Source organism: Loxodonta africana, chromosome 26 (assembly GCF_030014295.1).
Source record: "Loxodonta africana isolate mLoxAfr1 chromosome 26, mLoxAfr1.hap2, whole genome shotgun sequence".
NCBI classification, from domain to species: domain Eukaryota; kingdom Metazoa; phylum Chordata; class Mammalia; order Proboscidea; family Elephantidae; genus Loxodonta; species Loxodonta africana.
In genome coordinates, this window is record NC_087367.1 from 14,799,240 (window position 1) to 14,819,363 (window position 20,124).

The window sequence follows — 20,124 nt, forward strand, 5'->3', positions numbered from 1 at the left end:
GCCCGAGCACAGAGCCAAAGTCAGGACCGCCGGGAAGGACAGTGACAACCAGAGCGGCAGGAGAGATCCCAGCTCGGGCTTGGAATTCTAGAATCTGGCTCGCTTCAGCAGCTGAACGTTATATTTCTCCCTAACACACTCACACTCACACGCACACACACCCACACGCACACACTCACACATGCACACACTCACACACGACCACGTGCTGCCCACTCTGTGTGTGTTGGCCCAGCAGTCTCTTCACAATCCCCGAAAGCCACCACATTTCGTTCCCAAAGCTACATGCTTGCTCATGCTGCTGGCCCCAATGATGCCCTCACCATTCTCCTCTGTCCACCAAATCCTACCTGTCCACCAAATCCTACCTGTCCTTTACCACCTGGCTGAGTGCTTCCCATGCATCTGGAAAGCCTCCTGTGCCCCCTATGCCCACAGCTGCCCCCTTCTTTGCTCTTGGTCCCTGCAGATCGCAGCACTGCATACGCTGAGGTTAGGAACTGTCCCACACTGCCTGTTCCCACCTCCACAGTGGGCGAGACTGAAGGCCAGGGACCAGCAGCGCTTTTCCGCCTTTTGTTGCCCTCATAATGACAGGCAGAGTGCCAACACAGAGCAGGGTCTGTGGGCTGGCTTCGAAGGAAAGCCAGGTCTTCAGAGAACGCCCAAAGTGCTCCAGTCTGCGCCTCAGGGAAGGAAGGCCCAGATGCCACTCCCTGCCACAGGCTCCTTTACCCCAAGCTGCCAAGATGGCTCCAGAGGAGCCAGTGGGAGCCCCCGGGTGGCAGATAAACAAGCATGGTGATCCCAGTCACCCCATCCCTGCAGCTCCCACACTGCTGGGGACGTTCCTCCTTCTCAGAGTGGGCAGTGAGGGAAGCCAGGAGGGAGCCACCCGCTCAGCCTGTTTCCACTGCCAGGGATGCCCATGGCCTTGAACCTTGCTGGATGGGGAAGCTTAGAGGAGGATCAAGGTGGAAAGGGTAGGTGAGGAGAAGGCAGCTCCAGCCTGGGGCAGAAGATTTCTTCCCATCAGAGATGCGCCAAGATGACCGTGCCACACACAATGCCGGGGCCTGAGTGTCCTCGCCATCCTAACTCAGGCTCAGACTGGTACAAACGTAGGCCTGCAGATGCATAGCCACTTTTGTGGGGATTAAAGGAACCACTCACAAAAACACAGTGGTTCAGGGCTGGTTCCCTTCCTCTCCCACTGGGACAGTTAATTTTATACGTCACCTTGGCTAGGCTATGGGGCCCAGTTGTTTGCCAAACAAAATGGACGCAGTGCTGGAAGTGCTCATGTGCCTATGCCAAGAATTTGGAAGACAGCTACCTGGCCAACCAACTGGAAGAGATCTATATTTGTACCCATTCCAAAGAAAGGTGACCCAACAGAATGTGGAAATTATCAAACAATATTATTAGTATCACACACAAGTAAAATTTTACATCTGAATCCTGCTTTTGTTTAGAGGTTATATGTAAACCCTATTGCGTCTGTGGTGTGATTAAGAATGTTGCTGATATAACCTGTGTGAGCTCCCTACTTGTAAACCCCTTTAAAATTAACTTGGTGGCAGCAGCTCTGACTGACTCCTTTTCCTTGCACAACGAAATAAAGGTGTCTTTTCTGTTTACTGGCCCATATGGCTCACGCCGAGCAAGAACCTGGGGTTTCCACCAGGTAACAGTGTGCAAACCCCAGGTAACAGCTGAAAAGCCCCTCACCGCAGAGCCGCCACCTGACAGTTTCTGTCACCTGAAAGCCTTCGGAAGATGACATGGAAAAAAGCGGGCTCCTACCCACAGGAGGCCCCTCCCCCTGTGGTCTGCACAGACCGAGCCCAGGAGCGCCACTGGGTTGGAAGAGAGACTTTCTGCAGGTTCCGCCAGGACAAGAATCCTCTGCTCTGGCCAGAAAAAAATCAGAGCCCAGGCTGGGGACTACAGCAGGAGACAGGCTGTGGAGGATGGCAGGGGTGGGGGTGGTCCTCGGGACCCCTGCCTCCTCCTCTTCCAGCTTCCAAATGAAGCCAGAATAGAACTGACAGGCCAAGCGTGGAACTCATGAGACTGGGGTTCAAGTCCCAGTGCTACCACTAACAGGCGAGTAACTTTGGCAAATTTTATAAGGTCTCTGGGTCTCAGTTCCTCACTGGTGTGAGCATAAAATCTGAGAATGCGTAAGATATAAGCAGCTGATGTATAAGATGAGGAGCCCTGGTGGCACAGTGGTTAAGTGTTCGGCTGCTAACCAAAAGGTCAGCAGTTGGAATCTACCAGCTGCTCCTTGGAAACCCTATGGGGCAGTTCTACTCTGTCCTATAGGGTTGCTATGAGTTGGCATTGACTCGACAATGGGTTTGGTTTGGTTTCTGTATAAGATAAAGCAACAAGCTCAGCACCTGGCCCAGGTGCTCAATAAAGATTGCCCTTCCTTCTTATTCCTCTGAGCCTCAGTTTCCTAAATAGGGTCCTTATGTACCTCACAGTAGACTATCAAGAGGTTAAAATTAGGCCATCAATGCAAAAAGCCCCATGACCAGTAAGTTCCAGTTCTCATATTCAAACGTCCTCACCGTCCCATCCCACTAGCCATCACCTGCTCTTCAGCTGTGGATATTGCTTGGCAGCCATGGCCTGCAGGCCAAGGGACAAGGACGGCCACTCACCCCAGCTGGGAGAAGCTGTAGAGACTCTGCCACAGCCGTAGCATTTGTCTGCAGGTCACGAGGGCTTCCTCCGGGCCTTTCAGCACCTGCTCCAGCTTCACCTTGGTGAACATCAGGCTGTGTGAGGAACAGAGGCAGTCACCGAGGGCCCGTTTCATCAGGCTCTTCCTAGGGTGAGACCCCAAGAGTCTGCCCCACCAGACACCCCCATCTGCCCACCACCTCAGCCCACAGAAGGCAGAGGGCCCAGGAGTATGTCAGTCTTCGGTACCCCTGGAGGGCTTGCTTTCTCTCTGTGCCTCAGTTTCTCCTCATCATCACTGCCCAAGCATGAAGGAGTCTTCTACATTTGTCAGTGTCCGCCCTCTCACTCCACATGTCCCCTTCGCATTCTCTGCCCCGCCCCACCATCTGAAGCACTGGCAAACGTGATTACAAGTCTCATTTTGCTGTCTCTATCCACATCCTCAGCTGAACGGCGTCTCGCTGAACACATGGTAATGTGTTATGGATTGAATTGTGTCCCTCCCGAAATATCTGTTGTAAATCCTAAACCCTTATACTTGTGGATATAAACCCATTTGGAAATAGGACTTTGTTTTTATGCTAATGAGACCCTATCGGTGTAGGGTGTGTTTGAAGCCAATCACTTCTGAGATACAAAAGAGCAGCTGAGGCAGAGAAGGAAGCCCAAACGGAGGGGACTGAGCAGAAGATACATGTCGCATGAAGATCGCCAGCCAAGAAACAGAAGCTCAGAAGAGACACAGGCCTTCCTCTAGAGCTGACACAGAGAGAAAGCCTTCCCCTAGAGCCGTTGCCCTGAATTTGGACCTCCGGCCTTCTAAACTGTGAGAAAGTAAACTTCTGTTTGTTAAAGCCACTCATTTGTGGTATTTCTGTTATAGTAGCACTAAGAAACTAAGACACCATGTTTTATACTCGTAGCCCCACAGGGTCCAGGGCAGGGCCTTGGATAAGGAACACACTCAGAAAGCAACTTGGAATCAAAGAACGAGGCTAAACAAGGAATTGGCAAAAAGGTTGCCTAAAGGCAGAGTTCTGCTTTCTATCTCGAAGGCACATAGTTAAGTGCTCAACTAACATTTCCTAAATTGAAACGCAAACTTTATTTCCTGACCCTTGCTACAAGAGGAGGGTCATGTCTTACTTTATCCAAAGACTCTTCGCTGAATTTCCTAAAAGAGCCAGCTCCCTTTACACACTCAGTAGGATTAAAGCCATATGAAATTCCATTCAACTATCATTTAGGAATACAGTTACGATGTAAAAAGAGAGAACAATTACAGTATTTCTTTCAATCTGAAAACGTGAAGTCCCACAAGTTAAGAAAGGTGTGGGGATGTGGCTGTTAGCATGGATGGGAAGAGAAGGAAGGGGCTGGGTCCCACCAGGAGGCAGGATCACAGTAGGGGCACTAAGCACAGCAGGGACAGCCAAAATATTGAACAGACCAATCACTTGGCCCCCGCCCACTCATGGAGGCCCTTCTGAGCCAGGTGTGCGCCTGAGGCCTTCCCTCAGGGAAGTTCTGGGCTTCTGGGCGAGGGGTCAAGGTAGCTGGGATATTTAGGAGGTTCAAGTCAGAGGCTATTTACCAATACAGGTAGTCCCTGACTTATGATGTATTCCAGTTACAACGAACATCTGTTTTCGTGGCTTATGTAACTGGAGAAGCAGGAAGCACAGAAGTTGAAGTTGTAAGTTTTTATGTAATGCTCCCAACCCCCAAAGACAAATGAAAACTGGATTTATAAAGATAAAGATAATAAAAGGCAATAATAATGAAAACTAAAAAAAAAAAAAGGTATCCAACTTACGTCAGAACTGATCTACAACAGCAGAGTCGCTGGAATGGAAGCCCGTCATAAGTCGGGGACTACCTGAATTTTTACCACGGGCACTGCCAGTAACACAGACACACACCAGCTGCCTGGGTGGCCTGCGGGGAGCTTGGCTGCGACTCTCCGCTCTCACTGAGCGGTGAGCAGAGAGGCCCTTTTGTTGAGGGCATTGTTGTTGGGCAGGTCACATGACTGTTACCCCCGAGCCTGATTGCCGCCTGGGTGGCTCCGCCTCTGCTTTGGGGAATCTGAAGAAGCAGAAGACAATTTCTGCCTTCTCAGTAATAATTAGAGTGCTATAAAAGACAAATTGCCCAGAGAATCGAGTGCTGTATTTTTGGAACAGGCTCAGGGCCTGGAAAAAACAGACAGGGCGTCTTGCTGGGGCTGGTGTTTGATGCCAAGGAGGGGGTGGGATTTGGCTGGGTACAGGGAGAGAGGAGAAGCTTGGGGCTGCGGAGCAGGGGGCTATTGGGCTGGAGCAGGTGGGTGTTGGGGAAGTATGAAAGCTCCTCCTCAGGGAACATCCAGGCTCAAGCCCAACCCAAAAAGTTGCCCTCCGCCCAGGCAGAGTGGCTGAGTCCCCTGGGCAGGGTGACTCCAGGCTGAGCTGGTTCTCAGGGACAGGGAACTGGGCTGAGCTCCCTCGCAGACCAGCCCTGCAGCATTCACCAGAAGGGCGGGCGGCCCTGCACAGCTCTCGGCTGACCTATCACCATTCTATGGGGCCCGCCTCCTCCGCTCCAGCTCTGTGACCCCAGAAAAGCAACGGCAGGCTGACCATACATGTGCTTGGAACAGAAATGGCTGAAAGCCGAGCTGGTGTCACAGTGACTTCTACCAGCGCAGGCTGCATCTTTGGCTGCTGACATTCCATTAACATGAGTGACGCAGAGGGGAATTTCTCAACCCAGCCACATCCTTTCTGGGCAGGGGTCAGTGCTCCCTCTCACCTGATCCTTCACTCCCATGCTGGGAGGCTGCAGAGAGTCTCCTGACAGCTTCTTTCTTTTTTTCATATATATATATAATCGTGCTTTAGATGAAGGTTTACAGAACAACTTAGTTTCTCATTAAACAACTAACACACGTACTGTTTTGTGACATTGGTTGCCAACTCCATGACATGTCAGCATTCTCCCCTTCTCGACCTTGGGTTTCCCATTGCCAGCTTTCCTGTCCCTTCCTCACTTCTCGTCCTTGCCTCTGGGTTGGCGTGCCCCTTTAGTCTCATTTTGTTTTATGGGCTTGTCTAATCTTTGGCTGAAGGGTAAACCTCAGTGGTGACTTCAGTAGTGAGTTAAAAGGGTGTCCAGGGGCCATATCCTGAGAGTTTCTTGCTCTCACAGTTCTGCCCTGCTCTGAGGGATCTTTCCCCACAATGAGCCTTACTCGTCTCACCTAGGGTGACACTGTCCATGACACGGTTAGGGTCCTCTTCCCCTCCCCGGTGCTGAGCGAGGGCTGAGCACACAGCAAGCGTGCAGCACTGTGTGCAGTCATGTAGTGAAGCCCATGGGCCACAGTCTGGGTCTCACAACCATGTTAAGTCAGAGCTGATTTCTGATCCCACCTCCGCCCACTGTGGGTCCTGGCAGGAGGTTGGAGAGGAATCCGTTTAGTGGATCCCTCAGAACTTCAGTGTGGGCTGGGCTCACACAGGACAAACCACATGCTGGCAGATCCCGCTTTAAACAGTCCGGACACTCAGGGTTTCTCCCAGGGCCTTCCAGCCTGGGAGGAACAGCGAGCTCTGGGCACGATGTGGAGGCACCCGGCTCCTTGTGGATGAGGGGTCTTCACCCCAGGGGACAGTCACCCCGAGCAAAGCCGAAAGACAACAGAGAAGAGTCTGAGACAGGGATGCCCCCAGGCCGGCGGGGGCAGTGCGGGGGATCTAGCAGCTCACCAACATTTGGGCACTCTGACTAATGTCATTCTGGGAGAGGAATGGCCACTATTGTCCTCTAACCCTGTGCTACAATGTCACTCAGAGTGGACAGACACTGGCTGAGGAGTCAGACACCCGAACCAAAGCCTCAACTCTGTTCCCATCCAGCTGGGAATGTCACTGGTGTCACTACTCTAACAAGCTGCTGCTGTTAGCTGCCGTTGAGTTGGCCTCAACTCACGGCGACCCCACGCACAACAGGACAAAAGGCTGCGTGGTCCTGCGCCACCCCGTGATGGGTTGTAAATCAAACCATTGCGGTTCACAGGGTTTTCAGAAGTAGATGGCCAGGCCCTTCTTCCTCGTTTGTCTTAGTCTAGAAGCTCTGCTGAAATCTGTTCAGCATCACAGCAATACACAAGCCCCCCGATGGATGGGCGGCGGCTGAGCATGAAGTGCACTGGCCTGGAATTGAACCCAGGTCAGCACGGACAGCAAGAGTTCTACCATGGAGCCCCCACTGCTCCCTCTACACCTGTAAAGTAGGAGTGAGATCTCCTGCCATGCTTGCACCTGGGGACTCTCAGGAGGAGGACCTGTGTGACTTAGAAGCAGCTGAGAGAACCCCACCACTGGATTCAGCTGTGAGTTGCCATCCTGACGGCAGGCTTGCCCAGCGGGTATGCTCACAGAAGGGACTCCTGCTTCTTCCACTGCAGGCTGACAGACTCCACAAAGCAAGTTTCCAGGCCTGGTGCCTCTGCAGGCTCTCAGAAAGCCCCTGAGCGTCATGTGCTGGTCAGTAAGCAGTCCTCTCTCTCACCTCTGGACTCAAGACAGGCACGTGAGACGAAAGGGTAAGAGGGGAGGGATAGTGCCTCAGCACAAAGGCCCTGAGTGAAACCACCTGGGCTGTGATCCCCTCTGCAAGCATTTTGCTGATTTTTAAGCAGTGGAAGCCCATGTGGAATAAACACTGAGGTCTTTTAAGGCCAAACACCTTTCCCAAGCCATCTGAAGGAAGACGTGAAAGTGAATCTACTCTCTGGAGAAGGGAAGGGAGCAAAGGTCAATGTACGTGCTCCAGGTACTCTGTCCCACTGCAGGGGTGAGGCTGCCAACGGTGAGGCCTGGCCCTGAGACCCGCCTCCTTCCTGGCACTTTCCTTCTTCTTCTTCTTCTTGTTAGTTGCCCTTGAGTCAGTGCCGACTCATGGTGACCTTAAGGATAACAGAATGAAAGGATGCCTGGTCCTGCACCATCTTCATGATCTTTGGTATGTTGAGTCTATGGCTGCAGCCATTGCGTCAATCCATCTTGTTGAGGGTTTCCCTCATTTCATTTTTGCCGACCCTCTCCTTTACCAAAACATGATGCTCTTTTCCAGCAATTGGTCTCTCCTGATAATATGTGCAAAGTAAGCAAGCCAAAGTCTTGCCATCCTTGCTTTTCTAAGGAGCATTTCAGTGTTATTTCTTCTAAGACCGATTTGTTTGTTCTTCTAGCAGTCCATGGTATATTTAATATCCTTCACCAACACCACAGCTCAAATGTGTGAATTCTTTGGTCTTTCTTTTTCATTGTCCTGCTTTTGCACGCATATGAGGTGATTGAAAACACCATGGCTTGGGCCAGGTACACCTTAGTCATCAAAGTGACATCTTTGATTTTTAAAACTTTAAAGAGGTCTTTTGCAGCCAATTTGCCCAATGCAGTCCGTCATTTGATTTCTTCACTGATGCTTCCATGGACAGAAACCCTGGTGGTGTAGTGGTTAACTGTTATGGCTGCTAATCAAGAGGCCAGCAGTTCAAGTCTGCCAGGCGCTCCTTGGAAACCCTATGGGGCAGTTCTACTCTGTCCTATAGGGTCACTATGAGTTGGAATCAACTCGACGGCAGTGGGTTTGGGTTTTTTTTTTTTTTTTGGCTTCCATGGATGTTGATTGTTGATCCAAGTAGAGAGAAATCATCGACACCTTGAATTTCTTCCCTGTTTATCATGATGTTCTTTATTGGTCCACTTGTGAGGTTTTTCATTTTCTTCATGTTCAACACTCTCCTCAGCCCTGGCCAAACAACACTGCACATGTCCCTCGGTCCCAGAAGGGAACACTAGTGAAGCCACCAAGCCCGTGCTCCAGGAGCTCAGGCTGTCCCAGAGAATGCGGCCGTAGACCCTTGGGCCATTCTCACTGGCCATTCCCCTGTGCCTAGGCACCCAGGCCCTGTGCTCCCACAGCACACGGTCCTCATGGCACATCTCATCTGCCCATGTGTGCTGGTCAAGGGCAGGACCTGACCATCTCACATCATCCAAATGGGTGAAGACAGGCAGGTGGTTGGCTGACCTGAGAAGAGCCGGCCCCCCCTCTTAATCAGGAAGCATCTTAGCTTCATGGAGTCTGTCTGTCTGCATTCGTGACTGGGCCAGCCCTTGTCTCGGTGATGAAGTCCCCATTTCTGCTCTCTATTATGAAATAGGTGTTGCCACAGGCCACCCTCTTTGCCTTGGACCAGGGGCTGACGATGCATATTCCCAGGGGAATGCCCAGGTTGACCCAACATGGCCGCCTCCACCCTGTTTCCCGGCCTTGCCTGGCCACACCCCTGGGGCAGGATCAGGCTGCTAGTTATTCGTCAAAAGGATTAAGACTTGGAGCCTTTCCCATCTGATGAAAAGACAATTTCTTCCCACTGCTATAACGGGGAAAAATCTCAGGGTAAGCATCCTCAGAAATGGGGGAGCACAAGTCTTTACAAAACTTTTTTTTTGAAGTAATTATTTTATAAAGTGGAAATATTTTTGTTACAACAACTCAGGCTAAGCAAGCACTGTCCTGGGATCAGAATCATCTTGTCCATCCCCCTTTCCTGCAGCGGCCAATCATCTTCTCCTCGAGTCCTCTCCCTGGCTGCGCACCCAGCACTCCTTTCTAGGGGTGAGGGGTCCTGGCAGAGCAGAGCTGGCTGCAGGGGAAGGACATGGGCTCACCAGGCCCACATTTTCACTCTCACGTTCCTGAGAGCATCTCCCTGTAACATTACTCAGCACCTGTAGTAAACACTCGAAGGCAGTAACTGCGGGGTAGCTGAGGGCACAGACTCTGGCCCCTGCCTCGCTGTCCATTGACTGGGAAGACACAGAGTTGAAAACATAGCCACTGGTGTCAGATGATGTGGGTATATGTCCAGGCTCTGCCACTCACTAGCCAGTCCCTTGACTTCTCTGAGTTCTGGCTACTCATCTGTAAAGCGGGGACAGTAATGGTACCACCAGAGAGGTTGGTGGGTGGATTATGGGAGACACAGCTGATAAGAGCCAATGCCAGGTACACGGGAGGCCCCTCAAGGTAAGCTGTCATTTCTCTCAGACTGTCTTATCATTCTCTGTCTCCCCTACCAGATCTTGTGCTCGGGCAGGGACCCACATTTCTTATCTGTGTACCCCCAGTGCCTGACCTAATATCACTCAACACATCTCTACTGAACAATGGAAGGAAAAAGTTGAGACAGCAGGGCTTGCTGAGGCCTGGGACACTGTTCCCAGGCCCTAGAATCAGAGAGCTACGAGGAAGTGAAGTCGAGGTGCATCCTATGCTTGGAATCCCCACTCTTCCTGGTGCTGCCAGACCCATTGGTGCATTTGCTGAGCCCTGGGCAGCTCTCCTACCCTGCTGGCTCCTGGCCATGGTGGGAACCCTCCATGGTGGGGGCAGGAGGGCGCAGGTGTGGTGACTGCACACAAGGGGGTATTATATCCTTAAAGGACAGTCATTAGTAATTCCAGCTGATGGCTGTGCTGTTTTAATGAAGAGTTCTATTTTTATAGAAAACACATAATTGAGTTAAAAAGCGGACTATTCTCTGAGTCAGGTACCACACCTCTAGAAAGACTAACTCCTCAGGAAGGAGGCCAGAGCCTGCCCATAGCGCAGAGATTCACAGGAAGGGGGACCAGTTCTGGGCCACGCCAAGTTGGACTCAGCGTGTGAAAAGCAGAGTCCAGGTTTGATGACCAAGTTCAGATCCCAGCTTCCCAGCTTCTAGCCATGTGACCTTGGGCAGGTCACTTTAACATTCTTGAGCCTCAGTTTCCATATCTGTAAAATGAGAGGGGCAGTACAGATAGTCCCTGACTTACAACGGGTTCCATTTCGACGACTCCGTCATAATTTGGTTCTAAGCAGAATATCTGTTTTTTTTTTCCTTCACTTTCATTATTATTGCTATTTATTATCAGTATCTTTATACATTTAATCTCTATTTGTCTTTGGGGATAGGTATGAGAATGATTACATCAGCAATTTAGGTGCTAAAATGTTGTATGTAGCACATATTACTAACAATAAAAAATAGGATGTATAAAAAAATAAAGAATGGTCCCAAGGGCAGTTAGTACCTAAATTGGGACTACCTGTACCTATATGCCCTGGGGGTTGTTGTACGGAAATAACGCATGTAAAAGGCCTAGCAGGGTCTGTACCTCACGAATGGTTCACTCCATGTTTCTGTTACTATTATTGGAGTCCCTGGGTGGTACAGTTAATGTGCTTTCCTGCTAACCAACAGGTTGGTGGTTTGAGCCTACCTGGAGGCACTTTCAAGAAAGGCTTGGCGACCTACTTCCAAAAAATCAGCCATTGAAAACCCTATGAAGCACAGTTCTCCTCTGACACACACGGGGTCACCATGAGTCGGAATCGACTCAACAGCAACTGGTTGGTGGTTGGATCATTATCATCGGCCTAGCCCTGACTGTGTACAGCTGCTTCATTACCCCCTCTCTAAAATCAGGATAATGACAGCGCCCATACCTCCCAGAGTTGTTGAGAGGACTAGATGAGCTAATGCGTGCAAAGTGCCTAGAACTGTGCCTGCACCGAGTGAGCACTGGGGGTACTGTGTTGTTGTTATGGAAGCTCTTGGAGTTCAAGCATATCAAGGCTGTTCAGCCAATCATCTGGCCTGGGTTCTAGTCCCTGCTCTGCCACTCATCAGCTACTTGGCTTTGAGATAACCTCTAACTTTCCCATTAGTTTCTTCACCTTTAAAATAGGACTGTTGTAAAGACCAAAAAAATAAATCAACCCAGCCAAGAACAAAAAACGGAGTGAGAGCATTCTGAGGGCTGTGGCTTGCCAGAACCTGCATGTTCCTTACTTCCAGAGACAGTCTACCCATCCAAGGGTCTACTCAGGGCGTGCGGGGTGCCCAGCTGGGGGTTCACTACTGTGAAGGCTGTAGCAGAGTACAGGCTGCAGTCCCTGCCCCAAAGGTGCTTCCAACCTCACAGTGAAGATCAAACAGTACATCTGGGGCAATTAGAAAATAAAACAAAAGAACAGAACCAAGTGCTCAATGCAATGGTTCCACTTTAAAGTGCAGGAGCTTCAAGTAGGTGGAGCCTAAGGGGAGTCTCTGAGAATGGCAAGATTAGGATGCAAAGGAGTGAACGGGGCACCCTAGAGGGCCGAGTTGGGCCTGCCTGCCCAATGCCACCCACCGCACAGAATGGGGCAGGGAGAAGGGAGGAGGAGCCAGCCCACCCCCTCGCCCCATTCAGGCCACCACCTCCTGGCTCTTACGGCCCAGAAGTAACCCAGGAATGCCAGGGAAGCACCCAGCAATGCGGGTCCCTCTCCCCACTCCAAATTCCACGCCTCCAGGAAAGACTCACCAGGGCAACTGACTGATTAAATTCACACACTTGCTCTTTGGGTGTGAGTTTAAAGCAACTCTAAAAGGGCAACCTCCCTGAAAAGGCGAAGGCCAAAGTCAGTCCCAGCTTCACTACTTTCTGATAGACCAAGCCCCAACAGGGAAAGAATGGCACGTCCGCCCTTTTTAGCAGCTCTTCTTAACCCTAAAAACCAACCATCTTCCTTGGGCCCGAAGGATTACACTGATCCAAGTCCCCTAATCATTAGATAGATAGATAGATAGACAGACAGACAGACAGATGATAGATTAGATAGATAGATTGTTGTTCAGAGTATACATAGCAGAACATACACCAATTCAACAGTTTCTACATGCACCATTTAGCCACATTCATTACATTCTTCGAGTTGTACAACCATTCTCACCCTCCCAATCTTTTAATCAACACCCATGGAAGCAGCAGTCAAAAAATCAAATGACACGCTGAATTGGGCAAATCAGCTGCAAAAGACCTCTTTAAAGTGTTAAAAAACAAAGATGTCACTTTAAGGACTAAGGTGCACCTGACCGAAGCCATGATGTTTTCAATCACCTCATATGTATGCAAAAGCTGGGCAATGAATAAGGAAGGCTAAAGAAGAATTGATACCTTTGAATTATGGTGTGGGTGAAGATTATTGAATATACCACGTACAGGCAAAAGAACAAACAAATCTATCTTGGAAGACCACAACCAGAATGCTCCTTAGAAGCAAGGATGGTGAGACTTTGTCTCACATACTTTGGACTTTATCAGGAGGGATCAGTCCCTGGAGAAGGATATCATGTTTGGTAAAGTAAAGGATCATTGAAAAAGAGGAAGACTCTCAACGAGACGGACTGACTCAGTGGCTGCAACAATGGGCTCGAGCATAGCAATGACCATGAGGACGACACAGGACTGGGCATTGTTTTGTTCTGTTGTACACAGGGTTGCTGTGAGTAGGAACCAACTCTACGGGTGCCTAATGATAACAATCTTTTCGTGCTCCCTCTGACCCTCCATCTCCTAATGAATTCATTTAATGTGATCCAACTTTGAAGCTTTAAACGTCAGCAGCCTGTAAGCTTCAGCTTCCTGGTGTTATTCCTCACCCCACCTGGTGAACAACCCAAGCTGACTGGAAGGTCCCTGAGCCCATGGAGATACCCCATGGCTGGCTGCCTGCAAGGCACTTTTATCTGTACTGACAGATGGCTGACCTGGGGCCTCAACTGCAGGCCACCTCCAACTCCCTTGAGATAGCTTTCTACATACAAATTCACGATCTTGAAAGACGTGCACACACAACACCCAGAGCCTTTTCATAACCATTCATGGGGGTAAGAACTTCCAGAGACAAAGCCCAACAAAGGTAGGTGCCCAGCCTGGTACAAGACCAAGGAGCAAAAGCCCGGTTTCGCAGTCTATAATCTCCCCAGTGTGCAGATCCCCGGGGATCTGAAGACCACCTGCTGCAGTGGGGAGTCAGCCCTGCTTGGTGGGTACAGGCCCGCCTGGCATGACTGTCTCACTCAGCCCATTCCACGGGATGGAAAGGCTTTGCACTGTGGGACATGGGCCACAGGGCCAAGCCCCCCACCTCCCCAGCCCATGTTGTGAGCAGGGAGATGAAGGGGTGAGTATCAGGAAGCAAAGGGCTAAAGCCACCTTTTAAGACAAACTTCTTTTGGAAAAACCTGCAAATGTCTGCCTTCTCCCCTTCCTTCCATAACAAACAAACAAAACGTTTTATGTCATCTACCCATTCAAGTTTGAATGTCAGCAGACTACTAATCCCAAGACTGACAACTATATCTTAAAATCTATACAGTGTCACACAGAGCAAGATCACAGGAGGTTCTCAGGGAACAACCAAGAAAGGGAAATGCTGAATGTCAAACCAGCTTAGCTGGTGAGCAACCGACCTCTGAGGAAGATAGGATTATGCTGGCGATGATGCCCGGCTTAACACTTCCCTCAGCCAAATGGCTAGCAAGTTTAACTCATGGCTCTCGTCTTCATCAGGGGCAGTTGCAGCCAAACACGTTTAATGAATCCAGCAAAGCGATAAACTATGTTTCTGTTAATACCTTTGATTCCAACCTCCGCACTGGAGCGTTGGTACTTTAAGCATCCTTTTGATGTACTACAAGTACCTAATAAGAACAATCAAACAAATGCACTGGGTTTAAGTTGGAAATGTTAACTGAAGTCCCAGGAGACTCTGGTCCTTTCTGCTTGGTAGAACGCACCACTAGAATTATAGCACATGCAACCTGAAAAAAAAAAAGGTGAGGCAAGCCAGATAGATCAGAGGTGCCCTTGAGGTCCAAAGTGAACCTCAACCGGATTCAGTCTGGCTCCAGCTAACAGTCTAGGTTTCTGGGTGAGATGGTTCCCATTCGTTTACACACTGCAAGCTCTGGTTTGTAGAGATGGCTATATTGTTCCTGTGCCCAGGAGCGCCTCCCGGGGCTCCAACCCACCTTCCCCCATGTCTATGGATTAAACTGTGTCCCCCCAAAATGGATGTCATCTTGGCTAGGCCATAATTCCCAGTATTGTGTGACTGTCCACCATTTTGTCATCTGATGTGATTTTCCTCTGTGTTGTAAATCCTACCTTTATGATGTTAATGAGGCAGGATTAGAGGCAGTTATGTTAATGAGGCAGGGCTCAATCTACAAGATTAGGTTGTTTTTTAAGTCCATCTCTTTTGAGATATAAAAGAGAGATGCCAGCATAGAGACATGGGGACCTCACACCACCAAGATAGCAGCATCGGGAACAGGGCGAGTCCTTTGGATCAGGGGTCCCTGCACTGAGAAGCTCCTCGACTGCAGGGAGGTTGATGACAAGGACCTTTCCCCAGAGCCAACAGACAGAAAGCCTTCCCCGGAGGAGCTGGCGCTCTGAATTCAGACTTCTAGCCTCCTAGACTGTGAGGGAATAAATTTCTCTTTGTTAAAGCCGTCCCCTTGTGGTATTTCTGTTATAGCAGTACTGGATAACTAAGCCAACCCAGGACTTTCAAGTCCCCTGAGGACCTGGGCTGGGCAGGTACTCACAGACACCCCGCCCCACCGGGGCTGGGGGCAGGAGACCTTCCGCACCGCACCGTGGTGAGGGGAAGGGGAAACCAGCTTGCTCCCCTGACACTTGATAACCCGAGCTTTCAAAACTAGCATGGCTGGATGCCAGGCCTGGGTGGGGTCAGTGACTGACAGGCTGGTTTCTGGAATGCTCCCATCATTAGCTGAGGAACTTTGTTTGGTTACTATAGCGACCTTCACTACAAGTGGCCTGACCAAAGCACAAGGGACCTGTTACCTAAAACCAGCACCCTACAGAGCCCAAGGCTTTAGAAGCAATGCTTACCACCGGCCATTCACCTTGACCCCATATTGCTGCCCTCCCGGTCCAGCCTCCCTGCTACCTCCTCTGCCTAAAATGAGGAGAAGAAATAGCAACGGCATCTCCAAGCTTCAACAGTATCTCCAAGCTCACATTCCTGGCGGGCCTGAACAGGGCCAAGCAGGGAACTCAGCTGGCTCCTGAGGACCCCTGCAGGCTGGGCATTGGGATGGCTGGCCAGGGACAGCTCGGCCTGCCAGGGACAGTCCGGCCGCACATGCTTCCAGGGCTTAGTCTGCTGCCCACAGGATCTCAGGAAGCTGCCCCAGGCATCTGGTTCCACAGGGCCAGGTTCACACTGTACCCGAGGGGCTGCCTGTCTGCCTCATCACGCTTCGGTTTTTTTTAAACACGAGCTCCATTAATGAAAGGTCATCCCACAGCACGGAAACCTAGCTCCTCTTTGCTTTGCTTCCTAATCCCTGAATTCAGAAGCATTTTCAAAAGTTCAGCTCTATGAAAGCTAGGTTTTCCTCCAGCAGTCTTGAGACTGCTTTTGTGGGAATGGTGACCTCTTTGCAGCCACGGAGCTTGGAACCCTTTTCACAAGCTTCTGCTCAGATCCAGCTTCAGGTCGCTCGCCTTCCTGCCTCGCCCAGCACCCTCTGTCCGCTTCCTGGGCTACCACACTCACTGCCTCCCTGGGGGTTCCTTTTAGTCTTACACTGGTTGTGGGTGGGTCTTTTTTGGTTTATTGCTGTGTTTATTTCATGTGTTCACCATTAGAGTATCACACAGAATAGTTTCACTACCCTAAAAATACCCTGTGCCATACCTATTCTTCCTTCACCCTCTCCCCCGGGACCCCTGGCAACCACAGTTATGCCTTTTCTAGAATGTCATATAGTTAGCATCATATAGTAGGTAGCTTTGTCAGACTGGCTGCTTTCACTTAATAATATGGGGAGTATTAGGGTCACAGTCCGGGATCACGGAAAAATGTCAGTGCTCTTCAATGGATACTGAGCCCTGCTTCCCCAGCCACTCCCTACTTCCCCAGCTGTTCCCTGCTCCCTCAGTTGTTCCCTGCATTGGTTAAAAGCTGTGTGTGGCTTCAGCTGTTGCCACGGCAGTTAATTAAACAAACAGCCTGGTGAATATTACTTCAGCAAAACAAAAAGTCAAACCGACTTCGCCCTGACTGCATCTTCCCCAGCAAGGTCTGTATTCAGGGGACACGTCAAGGCCTGTGGTCTGGGTCTCTCTTCCACCAAGGGCCTCGCAGATGGGTGCTCTAGTGGCTGAGGCCTTTGGATTTCTTTCCCTTCTGCAGGGGTCCATCGGTGCGCTCTTTCCCAGAGTCTGCTCTGGTGAAGGAAGAAGCTGGTACCCCATGTCAGGGGAGCAGGGTTTCACCCATGTCAGGTCACTCCTGTGTGGCTCCTGTCTGGAGGATGCTGGCATAGGGAAGCATGCCGGCGGGTAGAATGGTCTCCTTTCCACTTGAGCTTGTCCCTGTGTGTGGGCTACAGTGAGGCCTGTGCCACTCACCTGTGCAGCCTGCAACAACTTGCTCCTCCTCTCCCTGCCTCGGTTTCCTCATCTGCCGAAGGACTGGTAACATCCCTCCCGATTCCCTCTATTTCTGGGGTATGTTGTGAGATTCAGACTGGAGAAGGCCACACGGTCAGTTTACAAACATGTTGAACATGGTAACATGGAAGGATATAAAAGACCTGCCCAGTCTCTTACAAAGCTCCACACAGCCTTCTTATAAGATCCAGCAATCAGGCTCCTAAGTCAGTATTTATCCAAATAAGATGAATACATATGTCCACATAAAAACCTGCCCACAGATGTTTAATTTAGAGCAGCTTTATTCACATTTGCCCAAAACTGAAACAACCATGATGTTCCTCAGTAAGTGAACAGATAAACAAACTGTGGTACGTCCATATAAACCCACCGCCTTCGAGTCAATTCCAACTCATAGCGACCCTACAGGACAGAGTAGAACTGCCCCATTGAGTTTCCAAGGAGTGCCTGGCAGATTCGAACTGCCACCCTTTTGGTTAGCAGCCGTAGCACTTAGCCATTACGCCACGGCCACTGGAGTTTCCAACACCATGAGGAACCTTGAAGTTTTTTCTTCTTCCTCTGCCTGCCTTCTCCTTTCCACATACCTTTGTTAATGACTTTGCTTTGATCTGATGCAAATAACTTTCTTTTGTTCTGTCCAACCACCTGGGACGTACAACCCCGACAGGGAGATTACAGCCCAGATGTCTGATGTGTCTATTTTTAGACTGATTGGGAGATGTCCCACATGTAGTTTATCATTAGTCTGATAAAGACACTTCTAAGCCTTGTAAAAATCATATATAAGCTCTAATATAAAATTGGAAACGCTGATGGCGTAGTGGTTAAGAGCTATGGCTGCTAACCAAAAGGTCGGCAGTTCAAATCCACCAGGCGCTCCTTGGAAACCCTATGGGGCAGTTCTACTCTGTCCTATAGGGTCACTATGAGTTGGAATCAACTCGACAGCAATGGGTTTTTTAACGTAAAATTGTCTTTTGGGACCCTGTAGAGACAGTCTGCGTTACTATCAGATTCCAGTTGGTGGACACCTCCTAGATAAACTTTCTCACTCTTCCTGACTTGGAGTACGAGCACTTAGGGCATGGACCCTAATGGAGCAACACTGGCCCATAGCGGGCCCAATGACATTTCCTGCTAACCCACAGGGTTCATCTGTAGGGAAGAGTATAGACTCACGTGCAACGAGCCATGGTCACACACTATAGTCACTGAACAGGGCTGGGTGGTAGGCGGATCTCCACCCCCCAGCACCCTGTAGTTTTTTTTTTTCAGTTAATTTTCCAGCCTTTTAGGGCCAGCTCAGATCAAGACAGGGCTCCTCACAGTCCTGGAGGTTCGATGCTCATGGTGGCTCAGAGATAATAAACGCTGCTGTTTCTTCTCCTCTCCTGCTGCCCTTGGAGAGCTGACTGCACACCCCCAAGTGCTCCAAGCACAACTCTCCGCAGTGACACCGAGACAGAGGAACCCTGTGGGGGGCCTCAAGGGATGGGACTCAAATGCCCTCCTTCCACTGCAAGCCCCAGGCCCCAGCCCTGAAAGCTCCTGAAGGCCCCCGCCTGTGTATGGGTGAGCTCCGTCCCCATACCAGAAGCTGCCCCATAGCAGGCTCCTGCCTGCAGGTGTGGAGATGCTGCACTCCAGTTGGCTCCTTGCAGGCCTGGGGAAACACTGAGGGGGTGGAACAGTTCTCCTGCCAGCTAACAGCAGCACGATCCATACCAGGGGACCTCTACCTTCTCTGGGTTAGGAGCCCTTGGAGAATCTGCCAAAAGCCATCTCCCTGTCACAGGACAGTTCCAGGGACCCTTGGAGTCCTAGACGTCCACCATGGACCTCTGGAGAGAGCAGCCAACCTCAGGCAAGCCCAACTTCAGGCAAGGCCATCCTCATGAAGGCACTTTTGGTGAACTGGGTCAGTACCTGAGTGAGGGTGGAAGGAAGAGGAGGGAGGGAGAGTCCACCTGGGGAAGGGGCAGCAGAAGGGCACACACCCTGCCACTAAGGGAAATGACAGCTCCCTAGCCCAGCCCAGTCCAAGAGCCTAGGAAGATGGAAGGCAGGAGGCCCCTTTCTTGGGGAGGGTTGAGGAGCTGAGGGAGAGCCACAGGGCCTGGTCCCACACACCAGACAAACCCCACCCCTGGCAGTACCAGACACAGCTTGGGTTTCAACTGGATTTTTTATAAGCGGAGTTAGTGGCACCACACCATTGCAGAGGAGGGATTCTGGCTGGTAGGAAGCACTCAGCCCTAAAGCCAGGAAGAGACAGTGAGCTGTAAGACACCAGATCCTGGATGGGGGGGCTCCGCTAGCTGGAACTAGGGGGTCCAAGGAAGGGTTGAATGAGCAGGGCACGAATCCCCTTCCTTTGCCTCCATCAGAACAGCTCTGCTCCCATCAGCTTTGTCGTCTCAATTCCCATGCAAGAGTTCATTTGGAAAAAGGACTTGCTGAGAAAACAACATTTGATGCCTACCCTGACCTCTCAGCTCTTCTGAGGCAGTCAGGAGGAATACCACACACACCCACACGCAGCGGGGTGTGGGGAGTCCCTTCCTCACCCTCAGGATTCTGTGCCTGTCTTCTGAACAGTTTCTGTTCCACTGAAGCCTGACAACAGAGTAAACATGCACACACATGCATACACATACACATGTACACACACACATACACATGCATACACCTACACACATACACGTGTGCACACACACACGCACACGCACACACATGTGCACACACACGCGCACGTGCATTCATGCTGGCAGCAGACAGTGGTTCAGACCCTCCCAGACAGGAGTGGGGATGGAGCTTGGAAAAAAGCAAAGCTTTGGTGAGTTGGTACTGGGAGAAGAGAATCTTTGTCTTTTGTATATTTTCTTTAAAAATAAAATGGTATCACACAGTAGGTCTTTATGTGCCCTGCTTATACCTGTGTTTTAGTATTTCCTAAGCTACCTGCTTTTTTTTTTTCTTTTTAAGCTACCTGCCTCTTAAAGTGAAGTGATTCAAATTTTAATAATCTTCTCCACGCAGAGTCAAGGCCAAGAGT

The 20,124-nt window shown here is 50.4% G+C and overlaps 1 protein-coding gene across 3 annotated transcripts in view; it reads right to left on the bottom strand.

Moving 5' to 3' along the window:
• Positions 1-20,124, bottom strand: part of TTC7A (tetratricopeptide repeat domain 7A) — a 158,811-nt gene that overhangs the window by 23,526 nt on the left and 115,161 nt on the right. For all 3 annotated transcript variants that reach the window (XM_064277131.1, XM_023557263.2, XM_023557262.2), the window contains one exon: positions 2,676-2,792. In XM_064277131.1, the coding sequence (XP_064133201.1) occupies positions 2,676-2,792 (117 nt within the window). The remainder of the gene's footprint in view (positions 1-2,675; positions 2,793-20,124) is intronic.